Here is a 14,813-nt window from a genome sequence, read left to right on the forward strand (position 1 = left end):
AGAGTTTTATAAAAAATAAAATAAGTAATTTGTGGTAGAGTTTTATAGAAATTATTTTACTTTCTTTAAATATATCATTGTTTAAATAGATTTTTTTTAATTTAAAAAAACTCATAATAAATAGATAAATACATGTTATATGTAATATAGTTTTAAAGAAAATAAAATATGTAATTTAAAGAAAATAAAATAGGTAATTTGTGGTAGAATAGTTTTATAGAAATTATTTTATTTTTTTTATATACATTTAGAATAAATAGATAAATACAAGTTATATGTGATAGAGTTTTATAGCAAAATAAAATAGCTATTTGTGGTAGAGTTATAGGAAAATTATTTTATTTATTTTTATTAATAATTCTTGTCTAATTAGATTTTCTTTTACTAAAAAACTCATAATAAATAGATAAACAGGTAATTTGTGTTAGAGTTTTATAGAAACTCTTTTAAAAACTCTTTATATATAAATTAATAAATAGATAAATTCTTTTATTTTTTATATTAATAATTCTTGTCTAATTAGATTTTATTAGGTAATTTGTAATTTGAATTTTATTTGGTAATATTTAAAAACATATTTATATACATAATAGTATAGATTTGAATTTTATTAGGTAATATGTAATTTGAATTTTATTAGGTAATTTGAAATTTAGTGTAATTTGAAATTTACAATAGAAATTCAATTATAATAATTTTTAATTAAATTTTAAAATATAAATTCAATTATACTAATCATGCATTAGATTGAAATTGATATAAAAATTTATTGTATGGAGTTTGTGATTTTTTGGAAGATCCAGCGTTATATTTTATTTTTTTTAAATATATCCTTTTCTAATGTGATAGAGTTTTATAGAAAATAAAATAAGTAATTTGTGGAAGAGTTTTATAGAAATTATTTTATTTTCTTTAAATATATCCTTGTCTAATTAGATATATATATATATATATATATATATATATATATATATATATATATATATATATATTTCTTTTTTCTTTTTTTTTTTATTAAAAAAAATCATACTAAATAGATAAATTGAGATTATATGTGATATAGTTTTAAAGAAAATAAAATAGGTAATTTAAAGAAAATAAAATAAGTAATTTGTGGTAGAGTAGTTTTATAGAAATTATTTTATTTTCTTTAAATAAATTCAAAATAAATAGATAAATACAAGTTATATGTGATAGATTTTTATAGAGAATAAAATAGCTATTTGTGGTAGAGATATAAGGAAATTATTTTATTTTTTATATTAATAATTCTTGTCTAATTAGATTTTATTTTACTAAAAAACTCATAATAAATAGATAAATAGGTAATTTGTGTTAAAGTTGTATAGAAACTCTTTTAAAAACTCTTTTTATATAAATTAATAAATATATATTTTTATATTAATAATATTAAAAAATTATAATAAAAGGTAATTTGTGGTAGAGTTTTAAATAAATTATTTTATTTTTTATATCAATTAATAAATATTTTTTATATTAATAATTCTTATCTAATTAGATTTTATTAGGTAATTTGTAATTTGAATTTTATTAGGTAATATTTAAAAACTTATTTATATATATAATAGTATAGATTTTAATTTTATTAGGTAATTTATAATTTGAATTTTATTAGGTAATTTGTAATTTGAATTTTATTAGGTAATTTGAAATTTAGTGTAATTTGAAATTTATAATAGAAATTCAATTATAATAATTTTTAATTAAATTTTAAAATATAAATTCAATTATACTAATCATGCATTAAATTGAAATTGATATAAAAATTTATTGTATGGAGTTTGTGATTTTTTGGAACTGCGTTATACTTTATTTTTTTTAAATATATCATTGTCTAATGTGATAGAGTTTGTAGAAAATAAAATAGGTAATTTGTGATAGAGTTTTATGGAAATTATTTTATTTTCTTTAAATATATTATTGTCTAATGTGATAGAGTTTTATAGAAAATAAAATAAGTAATTTGTGGTAGCGTTTTATAGAAATTATTTTGTTTTCTTTAAATATATTATTGTCTAATTATATTTACTTTTATTAAAACCTCATAATAAATAGATAAATATAGGTGGTATGTGGTAGGGTTTTAAAGAAAATAAAATAGGTAATTTGTGGTAGTGTTTTATAGAACTTACTTTATTTTCTTTAAATGTATTCAAAATAAATAGATAAATATAGGTTATATGTGATAAAGTTTTATTGAAAATAAGATAGCTATTAGTGGTAGAGTTTTAGGGAAATTATTTAATTTTGTATATTAATAATTCTTGTCTAATTAGATTTTCTTTTACTAAAAAACTCATAATAAATATATTTATTATATTAGTAATAGATTTTCTTGGCTATTGATTCTTGAATTGGATATCTAGGTTGCAAAATGTACTAAGAGTATCATTGTGTTTGCAAGGTCATGTTTGAAAAGTTTAATCCACAATGTTGAAGGTAAGTCTTGTTTGGTTAATATTCTGCAGATGATGACCAGAATTTTGATTTCCCCCCCTAATCGCTAATCATAAATGGTAAATTAATCTTGATTTGAATCAATTATGCATATTGAACCTAACAAAAAAAAACCAAAAGGAATGGGGTTGCAAATCTTGTCAAGAGCCTAAGAAACAGATCCCGGTCAAGTAAGGTCGCGAGACAATCGGTTTGGCTTGAGTTATATATACTATTGGTTTTTTTTTATCTTTTTGTCGATGTGGGACACTTTACTGCTTTTAAAAATCCAGTGTCCAACTCCTAAGTGTGCCAAAGAGATATCCTTAAAATAATATAGTTGGATGATATGGGTTTGTCCCCGAATATCCTTACACACACAATTATACATACATCTTCATGTATAATTTTATGCTAAAAGAGTTTGCGAGTCATCTGATCTCTCACCTTCATCTTTTCCATTAATTTACTGTATTTGGAAATCAATACAAACAAGATAAAGACTACAAGATGGATTCAACATTGCTACACAACTTTGATGAAATAAAATACGTACTGTTAGATGGATTTAAAAAAAAAAACACACACACACACACAAATTTGCAATACTTCACAATAATATATATATATTTTTTCTTCTAAGCATAGGCTTTGGGGTGTGCCATGAGGTAGGCTTCCACAACTTCATACATCCCAACTGCTCTATCCTTTCCGAGCTCAATGTCTTCTTCTTTGATGTCTACGTTGTCTTTCGTTTTGTACTCGCTCGTCAACTTACAAATACATCCTCTGTAACCATATGCCTCGAATTTGACCTCGTATGTGACAGATTCGAGCTTGTCCATCAACGCATCACCTTCGATCAAAGTGTACTTGCACATGAAGTTCTCCTTGTCCAGCGCGTCTATCCGGTGCTTCACGTATCTGAAAGGACTAGCTGCACAAGAAAAAAAAACCAATCAACACACACATACTGTGTGTGTAACTAAATATATATTAGTACTAGTACTAGTTTAGTACCGAGTTACGAACCTTCTGTGAAGTTCATCTGTCTGATGCTTCCAACATCTCCGTCGCCTTCAATGCATTCGATGCTCTTTATGGACGAAAACATGAGATTGGGGCAGAGGTTGTGGGAGTCGAGGATCAAGGCCTTGAACATCCTAGAGGGAGTAACTTGTGTCTTGAAAGTTTGGGAGATTTTGATATTACCCATATTGATTTTCTCTTGCACCAAACAGAACTTGCAAGAAAATTTATGAACTATGAAGAGATGGTGATTCGGTGAATGTAAGAAAAAAAGGGGAGAACTTGTTTGGCTTTGTGTGGGAATTTCTAATTTTTAAAAGGGAAAGGAGAAGACTTTGAACTAAATCTATCTATATATATATATATATATATAGTATTTACATTGTGATTAGGATCAAGTATCCACCATTCAAGTAGATAGCTTTATATTAAAGAAAAGACCTCAACTTTTAGTTTCCACTTGGTCACCGCATGGTGCATGGAAATCCCAAACTACTTGGGATATTATCATTAGAAATTTCCTTGGTGGACTAGGGGGTGTCATGGAATTCCCAAACACTAGGTTTAGGTGATGTGTATATGGACCACAAATTACTCAAACATCAGAGCGTGTGGACCATTGGGTAGGAAAAATCCATGAACCTGCTGGTCACAATACTGGAATGCTTACTTTTATCAATTCAAGCCATGTGACTATCAACTTGGCATCATAAAGTCAAGATTGGTTGATTTCAAACCCCCACACGTTTAAAGGGTTGGTGGACTTTCTAGGGCTTCAATGAACTGGGCCAATCAAACACAGCGTTGTTAGATTGAGTTCAATGGCCTACATTTGGAACGACAAAAACATCCATTTGGAATATTTTTATTTTCTTTTTTCTTTTTTTAGGGCAAGAATGTTATGTTAGAAATTAGAGATGCAATAGTTCAAAGCCGGGTTCTCAAGAACAACCGGAAGCAATCCAACTGTTGGAGTAGGTCCATTTGGATTGGCACCATATGAACTAAATGATCTAGAATAAAAACTGTGTTTGATATAAAATTGGATCTTCTAAAATATCCTTTCTACTTGTTTTGCCCCTTTTTTGCCTTCAAGTCACTATTTTTTTGGTTATATGTATGTGTCATTTGTGTATTGTATGTGTTTGTGTGTGTTCTTGCAAATTCAGATTCAATATTTGGAATTTTTTTTTTCCCTTTCCTTTTTCAGCACAAGAATGTTATATTAAAAGTTGGAGATGCCATGGGTCAAAACAGGATTCTCAAGAACAACGGGGAACAACTCAACTGTTGGACTACGAAGGTGTTCGTAGGTCCATTTGAATTGGCACCAAATGAGCTAAATGATCTAGAATAAAAAATGTGATATAAAATTGGATCTTCTAAAATATCCTCTCTCCTTGTTTTGCCCCTTTTTCGCCTTCAACTCACTGTTTTTTGGTTATATGTATGTGTCATTTGTGTGTTGTGTGCTCTTGAGTTGCAAATACAGATTCAATAACATCTTACACAAAAATTTCAATAAATTAAGAGATATGGGCACTTTGTTAAAGCCAAACATCAACAACTGAAGTCACCATATCTGAAGTAAATGAATCAACTTTCACCATATACACTCAGATCAAACATCACAAGCAGCTATATTATTGTTATTTTGAAGACATTTATTATGAAGCCAAAGAAGTAGATTTGGCTACAAAGCACACACAAGCCCACACAGTAGAGTGTCTCAATCAAAGGCATGCACATTAAACATAGGAATCAGGATTTGCCAAGAGGTAGGCCTCCACAGCCTTGAAGATACCCGCGGCTGCCTGTTTCCCAGCCTTGACTTCCTCTTCTTTGATCTCGACGCCGGGTTTGGTGTGGTATGTGCTCGTATTCTTCCCATTGCATCCCCCCTCAGGAGAGGCCTCGAGCTTGATTTCGTAACTGATCGATTCAAGCTTGTCCATCAGGGCATCACCTTCGATCAACGTGTAAGCATAGGTCATACTTGGCTCGTCCAACTTGTCGATCCTGTGCTTCACAAATTTAAAATGACTACCTGCAAAGAGAGAGGTTGACGGAAATTCAAACTTTGTTAATTTTTTTTAGGTAGTACTCACACACGTTTCAACTCTTCTGAGACATCAACTCTTCTGAGAGATGTCTCTTCTAAGATTTGGACCTCTGACTTCCTTTTGAGAAGTAAAAGGCTAATATGGCTAGGCCATTGGCCCGTTGATAACTTTGTTAATTTACTTTAGTAATGAAACCAAATCTGTGAAAATTTCTCTCTCTAATGAATAATTTACTTGCCTTCCGCGAAGTTCATTTGCTTGATGCTTCCGGGGCCTCCATTGCCTTCGATTATCTGGACACTCTTAACTGCCTGAGGGGCTATCTTGGGGATGAGGTTGTCGGCGTCAAGAATCAAGGCCTTGAACAGCCGTGATGCCGGAATGGTGCTAGTGAACTCCTCAGTGACGGTGAGAACACCCATGTTATTCTCCTTTTTGATCTTAAAAAATAACCAGAGAGAGAGAGATGATGATGAGTGATTGAAATGGAGAACAAGTTGGAGTGGGAGAGAGAGGTGAAGACTAGTGTTGGTATTTATGGAGGTGTGCTTTGCTTTTAGGTTCAAGTGGCTAGTAAATAGAGGCCATGAATGTCATTTATTGAACCTCCTTGTTAGATGTTGCTCTTATATATATAAATTTATATATATATATATATATATATTTTTTTTGCCAAAATGGTATCAAGGAGTCTTATGTGTGAAGCTCCTAAGGACATGACTTTTCAAAAGGATGATTTAGATTAGCTTTTAGTGAGCCATTTAATAATAATCAATGGATGCAAGAAAAATAGCTAGAAAAAAGAGGACAAAGAATGCAAGAGGCATTTATGTAGATGTGATAAGATGATAATTTTAATAGTGTAAATTGTATTTGTGTAGATAAAAAATATTTGTATTCTAAGATTTTATACAAATGTAATTATTTTTTAATATAGAATTTGGCTTATATTTATAAAATTGGATCTCCCAACTTAGAAAAAACATTTAAATTTCTAAATTTATCTTCTTATTAGGGGAAAAAAAAAGTGGCACTAGGATTCTCACATATCTAAACTAAATTTATCTTGTTATAAAGGGAAAAAAAAAGTGGCATTAGGATTATCACATTTCTAAACAAATCATGTTTTAAATTTCTACACATGGATAGAGATTGAATAATAGGAGGTGACAAATTATTAGATTGTCTCAAATCATGTGAACCCAAAAAATTTAAAATGATAAATATATTGAAAGTTTTGATCGGACGGTACTATCTATTTTCATGTTATAAGTTCTTGAGATGGGGAACTTGCCAAATATATATATATATATTTTAATTTTAATTTTTATGTATTTCATACTTTAGAATTATATGAGGCCATTAAGTTCATTGACAGTGAAATTGTCATTGAGAATCAATACATCCTCTTTTGTGCCGTGGTGATTTTGGGTACCATTTACTTTCGGTAAGATTTTTGTAAGCAATCTTTATTAGGGGTTGGCAACCCATGCTGCCTTCAACTAACAAATTTATCTTCATGGCATTAATGCATCTACCAACCGTATTATTGCATCGAAAATGTCATTGTTCTGTACCACATGGGGAGAGAGAGAGAGAGAGAGAGCCACTCCGTAGAAAAGCAAAATTCCCTTGGCTCTTGGTCAATTGAAACGAGACGTGTCAATATCTGATTATTCGGATACGAATGACATAAAAATTTCAATAATTTAATAATGATTTGAAGCCGATAAAATAATAACTTATAACAAATGGGATATAAATTTTAGTTGATTCGATCGAATAGTAATTCGATCCGATTAAAATTATTTATTATTTTTGTTCCAAAATTATTATCTATTTTTTATTTTTAAATTTTTTTTTATGATGTCGCATAATACATGTCTCATTCCAAAAATAGATTTTTTTATAATATTTTCAAACTATCATTTTCACATTAACTTGATTAAACAAGTGCACAAATTATGCAATACTTCTTTTGTCTTTTAATAAGGATAAATGTGAAAATTCTTTCTTATCAATACAATAAAAACAAGTATTAAAAAATCACTACTATAAAAAGCTGGATTTCCTAAACACCCCTAATTTTGTTGAGATAATTCCTATAAAATGGAATTTTGAAGGTTTACTGTCAAAATGATGGAGTTATAGTCAATTTTTCTAAAATGATGGAATTTTGTGAAAGTGTTTCTTGATTACCAAATTACCCCTCAATAGTTGAGGTATTTAGAGACCGATAGAAAACTGGCGACAAGCTCCAAGTTACCAACGACCAAGAAACAGTACAACAGCTTCGGTGAGAATAGCGTAACCATGAAATCGAGTGATTGCATCGACCTCCAAACTCGGTTTCTTTATAGAATACAGTGGAAGCTCGTGGAAACTTGGGACATGGCCGGATTTAAACTTGATGTTGCCGAAGAGATGCTCACTGTTGTTTTGATGATGAAGCGCGTTGATCGGAGATCATGGACGTTTCAGTTTGGAGCTTCGACGATAGGTTCGCCAACCCAAACACGTCGTGCCATAATCGGTCACGGAGCAAGAGGTCCAGAGGGGCGGCTACAAAAAGCTGGTCTTCCTCTCCGGAATCTGATACTCTGATCGTCAGGATACCAAAGACGAATACTGTGACGTTCTATAATTTTTATTTTTTGCATTTATTTTTCCCAATGCCTCGTTTTGCATGCCAGGAATGTGCCGTGTAGGGCCCACGCTTGGATTTTTTATGCCCGGGACTATTTTTCAGATTCATTGCACCCCATTAATTATTATTTGATGTATTTCTATGTGTGTATATGCTTAAATGTGTCATTGTGGCATGTTATAGTCTGTATTTACAGGAGGGGTGGCGGGGATTTTTAGAATTTTGTAGTTAAAGGTGGGGCCAAGGTTGACTAAGACCAAGTATTAAGACCACAAAAATCTAATTTTTTGGCCATTTCCTTCCTCTCCTAGCCGAGCTCTTCCTTTTCCCTCTCTAAAACTCTTTCTCTCTCTACAAACATAAGTTTTACACACTATAGGCCTTGATTTCACCCTCTTCCACCTAAAATTGATCTTTGTCATAAAAGGCAAAGTCGGAGAGCTTGTTAAGGGCTTCAATTTGATTAGAGCAAAGTTTCATTTGGAGGTCTTTAAGGAATTTTGAAAATTGGGGCTTCTTGCATATGTTGAGGTAGAGTTGTCTAATTGTCAAATTCCTTTGATAGTTGGTTTCATGTTTTTCCCCATCTTTAACATGCCTATTTGATGCAAATTATGTAAATGACAATTAGGGTTCTGCCTAACTAGAGATTCATGTTAAATTGTTAAGTTTTATTTGTTTAATTATTGATTTTGTGTATGGTTGTAGACTATGTTCTATATAATGTGCTATGTGATGAATGACATGATTAAATTATGTTGGAAATAATGAGATTGTGTGATAACATGCAAATTTCTTATGTTGCTCCCCAATTGATGTTATATCTATCAATTAGATTTGTATTGTGAGCATAAATTGTTCTTGAAGTTGAGAAAGCATTTGAGTAAGTTGACTAGTTTGAAATTTGTGAAACCCCCTGATTTCTAGGCCATGGGTTGATAAAATCCAAGCCCAAAAGTTAGGGGATATATAACAATTAATATTTTAAATCGAACACAAAATACAAAAAGAATAATTAATAAAGAAATAATATCGGTGAAAGGAAAACTAATAAATAAATAAATAAATTATCTGCATTAAATAAAATCCATTAATTCTCAAAGACAGATAAAAATCTCCATAGAATAAATCTCCATAAGAAATACAACTCGGGAATCCTCAAACATGGACCCCTAATAAAATCCCATAACTGAAAATAATAAATGTCTAAAAACTGAAATAAGTATTCAGAAGAAAGAATCCTACGCCGATGACATTGGAAGAGTGATCATGCCAAGTCTCTGATCTGCACGAATAACTACAAATCCTGTTACTAACGAGGACCTGAAAAAATATAACAATGGTGGGTCAAAACCCACAACAAGTCTGTTGCCCAAGTATTGACTCTAGAGGGGGGGGGGGGGGGGAGGGTGAATAGAGTCTATGGCAAACAATAGCTAATTTTCGGATTTGCAAATTATACTTAACACCCTCTAACAATTATGCAATAATCAAGATATGGATATAAGTAATTAATAGCATAAATGTAAAGGAGATAAGGGAAGAGAGATTACAAACATTCACACAGCAATTTTAGCGAGGTTCGGAAACTCCTACTCCTTAGCTCAAGACCCCTCTTGAGACTTCCCAATCCACTATGGCACCTCCTTACGGGTGGAGAGCAAACCTTTATATGAAACAACTCTTTGCTTTACTTTGCTAAGAGACAACCTCTCTTAGTCTTCCTTTGGGTCACACCAACCTTTACAAATATGAAGCTAGCTTGCTTCTTCTTCCTTGGGCCACACCAGCCCTTACAAATTGAAGATTAAATTTGTTGTATACAAGTATATCTCTCAAAGATTGATATGCAAATCAAAGCTCACAACTTTCAGCTCACTCTAGAGTATATATATGAATAGATTGAAGCTCAAGACTCTATGAATGATGTGGGATGAGAGAGTATGATATAAAATGAAGAACAAAAGCTCTTTGGATGCTATATAATGTTTCTCAATGGTAGCAACTATAAATTCCGAAGTCCCCAACTCTATTTATAGAGTTCTGATGCAGCTATTCAAAAATATAGCTATTGTGCATGGAGTTTAAGGCAAAATAGCCGTTTAGATTCAGATCTGGGCAAGGTTCGGTCGACCGAAATGAAACACCCTTGTGTTTCGATCGTCCAAAATGGTTCTAAGATTGGTCATCATCCTCAGTATCTCTATTTCGATAGACTAAAGTAAAACCCTTCTATGTTTCGGTAGACCGAAATGGTTCAGGTTAGCCATAATTCCTTATTTCGATAGACCGAAATATAATGGTCCTGAATTTGGATAGACCGAAATAGACCTGCTGCCTCATGAATTGTACTAAGTTAACAGGTGTGACAGTCTGTGCACAGGACATCTGCACATACCTTATTTTCATTGAAAACATTTTAGTAAATGTCTTTACTTTAATTTATCCATTTACTTTAAGTTTACAATGTAAATAAGGAAGTACTCCCCATTTGGATTCAATAAAAAATACTAGAAAATAGAAATCCAACTAAATCAAAATGTAGAAATTTAGTTTTAGTACAAATTTGGATTTCTGACAGTATTGGTAAAATTGAATCCGCATGTACACCAATGTAGACTTGGTCAAAAATTCTGATAAAATCAGTTTAGGCTAGTTGAAGTATAAAGAGTTATTACCAGGAAAAATTATTTTGAAATAATCATTATTTCAAAAATCCATTTTTCACACTTAGCCAAAAACATAGTTTTTCATACGCGCATTCTGGGGTCCTAATGTCCGTTACCAATTCATGGTAATGAAGGCTTCTCATGCCTTAATTGTTGACCAATATGAATTATATGATTGATGTGCATGGTCTTAGCATTTCTAGCACAAGTGATGAGTTCTTTTAAAGCTTATGCAAGCTTGAACTAACTCACTCTTTAGCAAAGAATCCATATGTCGATTGTATATGAATGAAGTGCATAGTCTATTGCTAATGAATATAGGAGCATATGAATGATGAGCTTCAAATGGATTCACAAATACTTTGACATTGAATCCTAAACACTCACCATCCTATCTACCCATTTTCTTCAAGCTTTGTCCATGATCGTGTAGGCTTTTAGGTAGACTTGCTTTCTTCCTTTCTTTGAGTTGCTTTCTTGTTCGTTGTAGTCCAAGCTATTTTTGGATGGACTTTGCATTTGCTTCTTTGCAACTTCATGTCTTGTTTGTATCCATTGCTTTTCTTGATATGATCTTGAATAATGGAATACTTGGAATGATCTTTCGTACTTCATTGAGGTCATCATTTGAATGTGAATAATCTATAACACTTAATGTAAACATTAGTCCTTAAACACCATTAATGATTTGTTATCATCAAAACATCTAGATTGTCCTTGGATGGAATCATTAAGGTCAACAATCTCCCCCTTTTTGATGATGACAAAACATTGATGTGTTCATAAGCAAGTGGAGTAGCATTTGAAAAATGCTTCCCCTATCAAAGTGTATTCAATGAACATAATGTTATAAAATAGCATGCTTGTACATTCTTCATAAATTTTAGATATTAACATGCATATAAGATCATTTTACTCTTCAAGAGATTTCTACAAATCTCCCCCTATCAACATGCTTCCATTAAAAGATATATATCATTCATTTGACATGTAAGCACAATGAGATAATGATATATATATAACATCAAGCATTTGAATCGTATCACACATATTTCTCCCCCTTTGTCATCTCAAAAAGGTGGGAGGCCTAGACAACTTCATTTAACATTTATCATTAAGCATAGTGAAGTGATGGCATCAAGAATTGGCAATATAGTGGTAATGACTATAATATACTTTGGAGAGCAACATATAAGCAATTATATCATAAGATAGCAATTTCCTTGATAGCATGAGTTTAATAGATTATAAAGATTCATGGCATGTACAAAAGTATACATAAATCATAAACCAAAGATGAAACATAAACTCAAATAGGCAAAAGTATACAAAAGTATACATAGTAAAGTATTAGAAAAAAAATAAAAAAGAAGTATGAATTAGAATGAGCCAAAAGGCAAAAACCTTTGTAGAGGCAAATCTAAGAAGTTAAGTGTGCTTATGCTTTAATTCTAATATATTTTTCTAATTTGATATATTCAAGAATGAGGAAAAATTTCAACAAAATTATGAAAGCTTATGAGTGTAAGTACTAAGACCAACAAGTCATTTTGTAGCATGCTTAACAATTTCCAAGATAATTCAATTAAGCATAACAAGTCATGCAATGAACATTTATAAGAGATTATCAATAGTCTCCCCCCTATGAGTGTGCTTCCATTTATATCATATATCAAGTATTGGAGATATAATAGATAATGTAATAAAACAATGATATATGAAATGAGCCATTGATGCCAAGGATCTTCTTTCTATAAGCATATGATTGAATGATCAAAATCACATGTGACATATAAAACATAAGGCATATGCAAGTAGTGTCACTACTCAAGTTATGTGCAATAAATTTCCAATTATGCAAACGCATATTTTCTTAGACATGTATTGATCGATATGACAATTATACATCAACCTTTGCAATAACACAAATCATTGTAAAATAGGGCTATTGGTCGAGTAAGTCGAACCACTAGGACTGCCAGTTTATGGCAACTAAGGTTTTTAAATTCCCTTTTAATTTGATGAAGGGTGTAAATAGAGGTTTGTTGGTTTGTCACTAAACTTAGGAATTTAAAATGCATAAAACAATAACTTGCAAGAACTTTAAAGAAAAGAAATTCAGAAATAGAGGACTAGGGAAATGAATCCACTCCAATCCTTTACACATGCTAGAAAAAGACTAAATTGGGGATAAATAATATATATAATGGTCAAGAATTATACAGCAACCTATGGTTACCATATAATCGTCAAGAAGTTCATTAAATCAAAAACAAGAATGATCCATCAAAAGTTCATATAATTGAACGACCTAAACTAGGGTGTAGTATCAAGCATACTCTCTTATGCAAAAGATCATGAAGCCCTTAATCAAATGGTAAAGCACATAAAGTTAGGTATCAAGCATAAACCATCAAAGGGATTACCTAAGCAATGGACTATCAAGGCTCTCTATCAACATGCCATTAAAACTATTCCACAACCTTATTTCCATTGTCACCATGAAAATGCAAGCATTATGATTAAGATAAGAAATCATCTAAGATAAGATAATTAACTTAAAACAATCATTAATATACATTAGAATCCATTACAACAAGTAATATGCTCTAGATTATGGAAAGACCAAAACTATACATCGTTATCCCCAAAATAGAAATTAATCTAGAATATGCTTACAAGGGAGGGCTTCATCACCTCCCTAGATGAAGGTTTAGTTACCCATAGAAACAAGGAATGAAGGAGAAGAAGCAAATCCACCCTCCATTTTCGTGCTCAAGCAAGCTAGCACTCCAAACCCTCAAAAACACTACTTTCTCTCTCTAAAACTTAGCTAAAATTTTTGATGCATGATAAGTCATGCTTTGCCCCTTCTTATCCACCCAAAATCTACTCTCCATCCACCCAATCCTGAGCTCCAACCACCCTAGATGAATTAGAACCACATAAATTGCATAGGAGACCAAAATCAGCTTGAAATCCGGAGCAGGTAAGATGTTATCTACAGATCCGCGGGGTACTGGCAGGCGCCCGCGGGCTTTCATGGCTAGAGGGAAGCTACTAGCATAAACGGCGGGCGCCCGCGGTGGCGTGGCGGGTGCCCGCGGGAGCTCGGCGGGGGCCCGCGAACCTGTGGCGGGGCCCCGCAAAACAAGGTAGTGAGTTGTGGATTTGGCGGGCGCCTGCGGTGGCACGGTGGGCACCCGTGGACTTCAGCAAAACTTCTAGTGCCACTCCGAGCCGGTTCGTTGCCGCGATTTCCATTATGATCATTATGCCCCGAACTCCACACAAATAACGACTGAAAAGGCTCGGTCTAAAAGATGGCTCCCAGCAATAGCGCACCTCCTTCAACAAGAGATTGTCAAAACCGATTCTATAACCATATTCGGGGAAACTGACCTGAAAGAAGACAAAAATATAATAATAAAGTTAAACTGTACATTAAACTCCACTAATGGACTTAACTAATGCAAGTAAAGGCGCTTGAATATATAATATTCGGCACATGTATGATTAAAAATAATTGGTACATGATTGTACATGTGAATGAGCTCAATATTTCTCTTATACATTTTCCTCAAGATGTGATGTCAAGGTATCCCATGAAGTTCTCGATTGCAAAAAGCAATAATGTATAGATTAAAGTCTTGATACCAAAATATTTTCTTTAAGAGATGTGGTGAGAGATTGGCTACATGATTTTCAATGTGGATGATCTTAATATCTCTTTTACACACATTCTTTAAGAAGTGATGTAGAAACATCACATGAAGTTTTAAAGTGCTAAAAATGAAAACATCAAGATAGAGTGGCACTTAATATCACATTGGTCATCTAAGCTAGAACACAACGTGTTCTTTGAATGATATATTTCCAAGATTAGAGTGCCAACTAAATGTATGAAAATTCATTTTCATGACACTAAAGGAGTTTCAATCCTTAGAA

The 14,813-nt window shown here is 32.0% G+C and overlaps 2 protein-coding genes and 1 pseudogene across 2 annotated transcripts; all 3 read right to left on the reverse strand.

The window, feature by feature from the left end:
• Positions 1–14,813, reverse strand: part of LOC132269860 (uncharacterized) — a 153,484-nt pseudogene that overhangs the window by 112,485 nt on the left and 26,186 nt on the right.
• On the reverse strand, positions 2,894–3,886 carry LOC132293644 (major allergen Pru ar 1-like). Its single transcript, XM_059791199.1, has 2 exons — positions 3,490–3,886; positions 2,894–3,394 (listed from the first exon to the last, which is right to left on the reverse strand). Exons 1-2 carry the CDS (start codon positions 3,671–3,673, stop codon positions 3,096–3,098), a joined length of 483 nt encoding a protein of 160 aa, XP_059647182.1. The 5' UTR covers positions 3,674–3,886; the 3' UTR covers positions 2,894–3,095.
• On the reverse strand, positions 4,992–6,085 carry LOC132293633 (major allergen Pru ar 1-like). Its single transcript, XM_059791189.1, has 2 exons — positions 5,788–6,085; positions 4,992–5,533 (listed from the first exon to the last, which is right to left on the reverse strand). Exons 1-2 carry the CDS (start codon positions 5,969–5,971, stop codon positions 5,235–5,237), a joined length of 483 nt encoding a protein of 160 aa, XP_059647172.1. The 5' UTR covers positions 5,972–6,085; the 3' UTR covers positions 4,992–5,234.

The sequence above is a fragment of the Cornus florida genome, unplaced genomic scaffold, assembly GCF_030987335.1.
Source record: "Cornus florida cultivar Cherokee Brave unplaced genomic scaffold, ASM3098733v1 CherokeeBrave_3.0.0_Hap2_Chr01, whole genome shotgun sequence".
In the NCBI taxonomy this organism is placed as follows: domain Eukaryota; kingdom Viridiplantae; phylum Streptophyta; class Magnoliopsida; order Cornales; family Cornaceae; genus Cornus; species Cornus florida.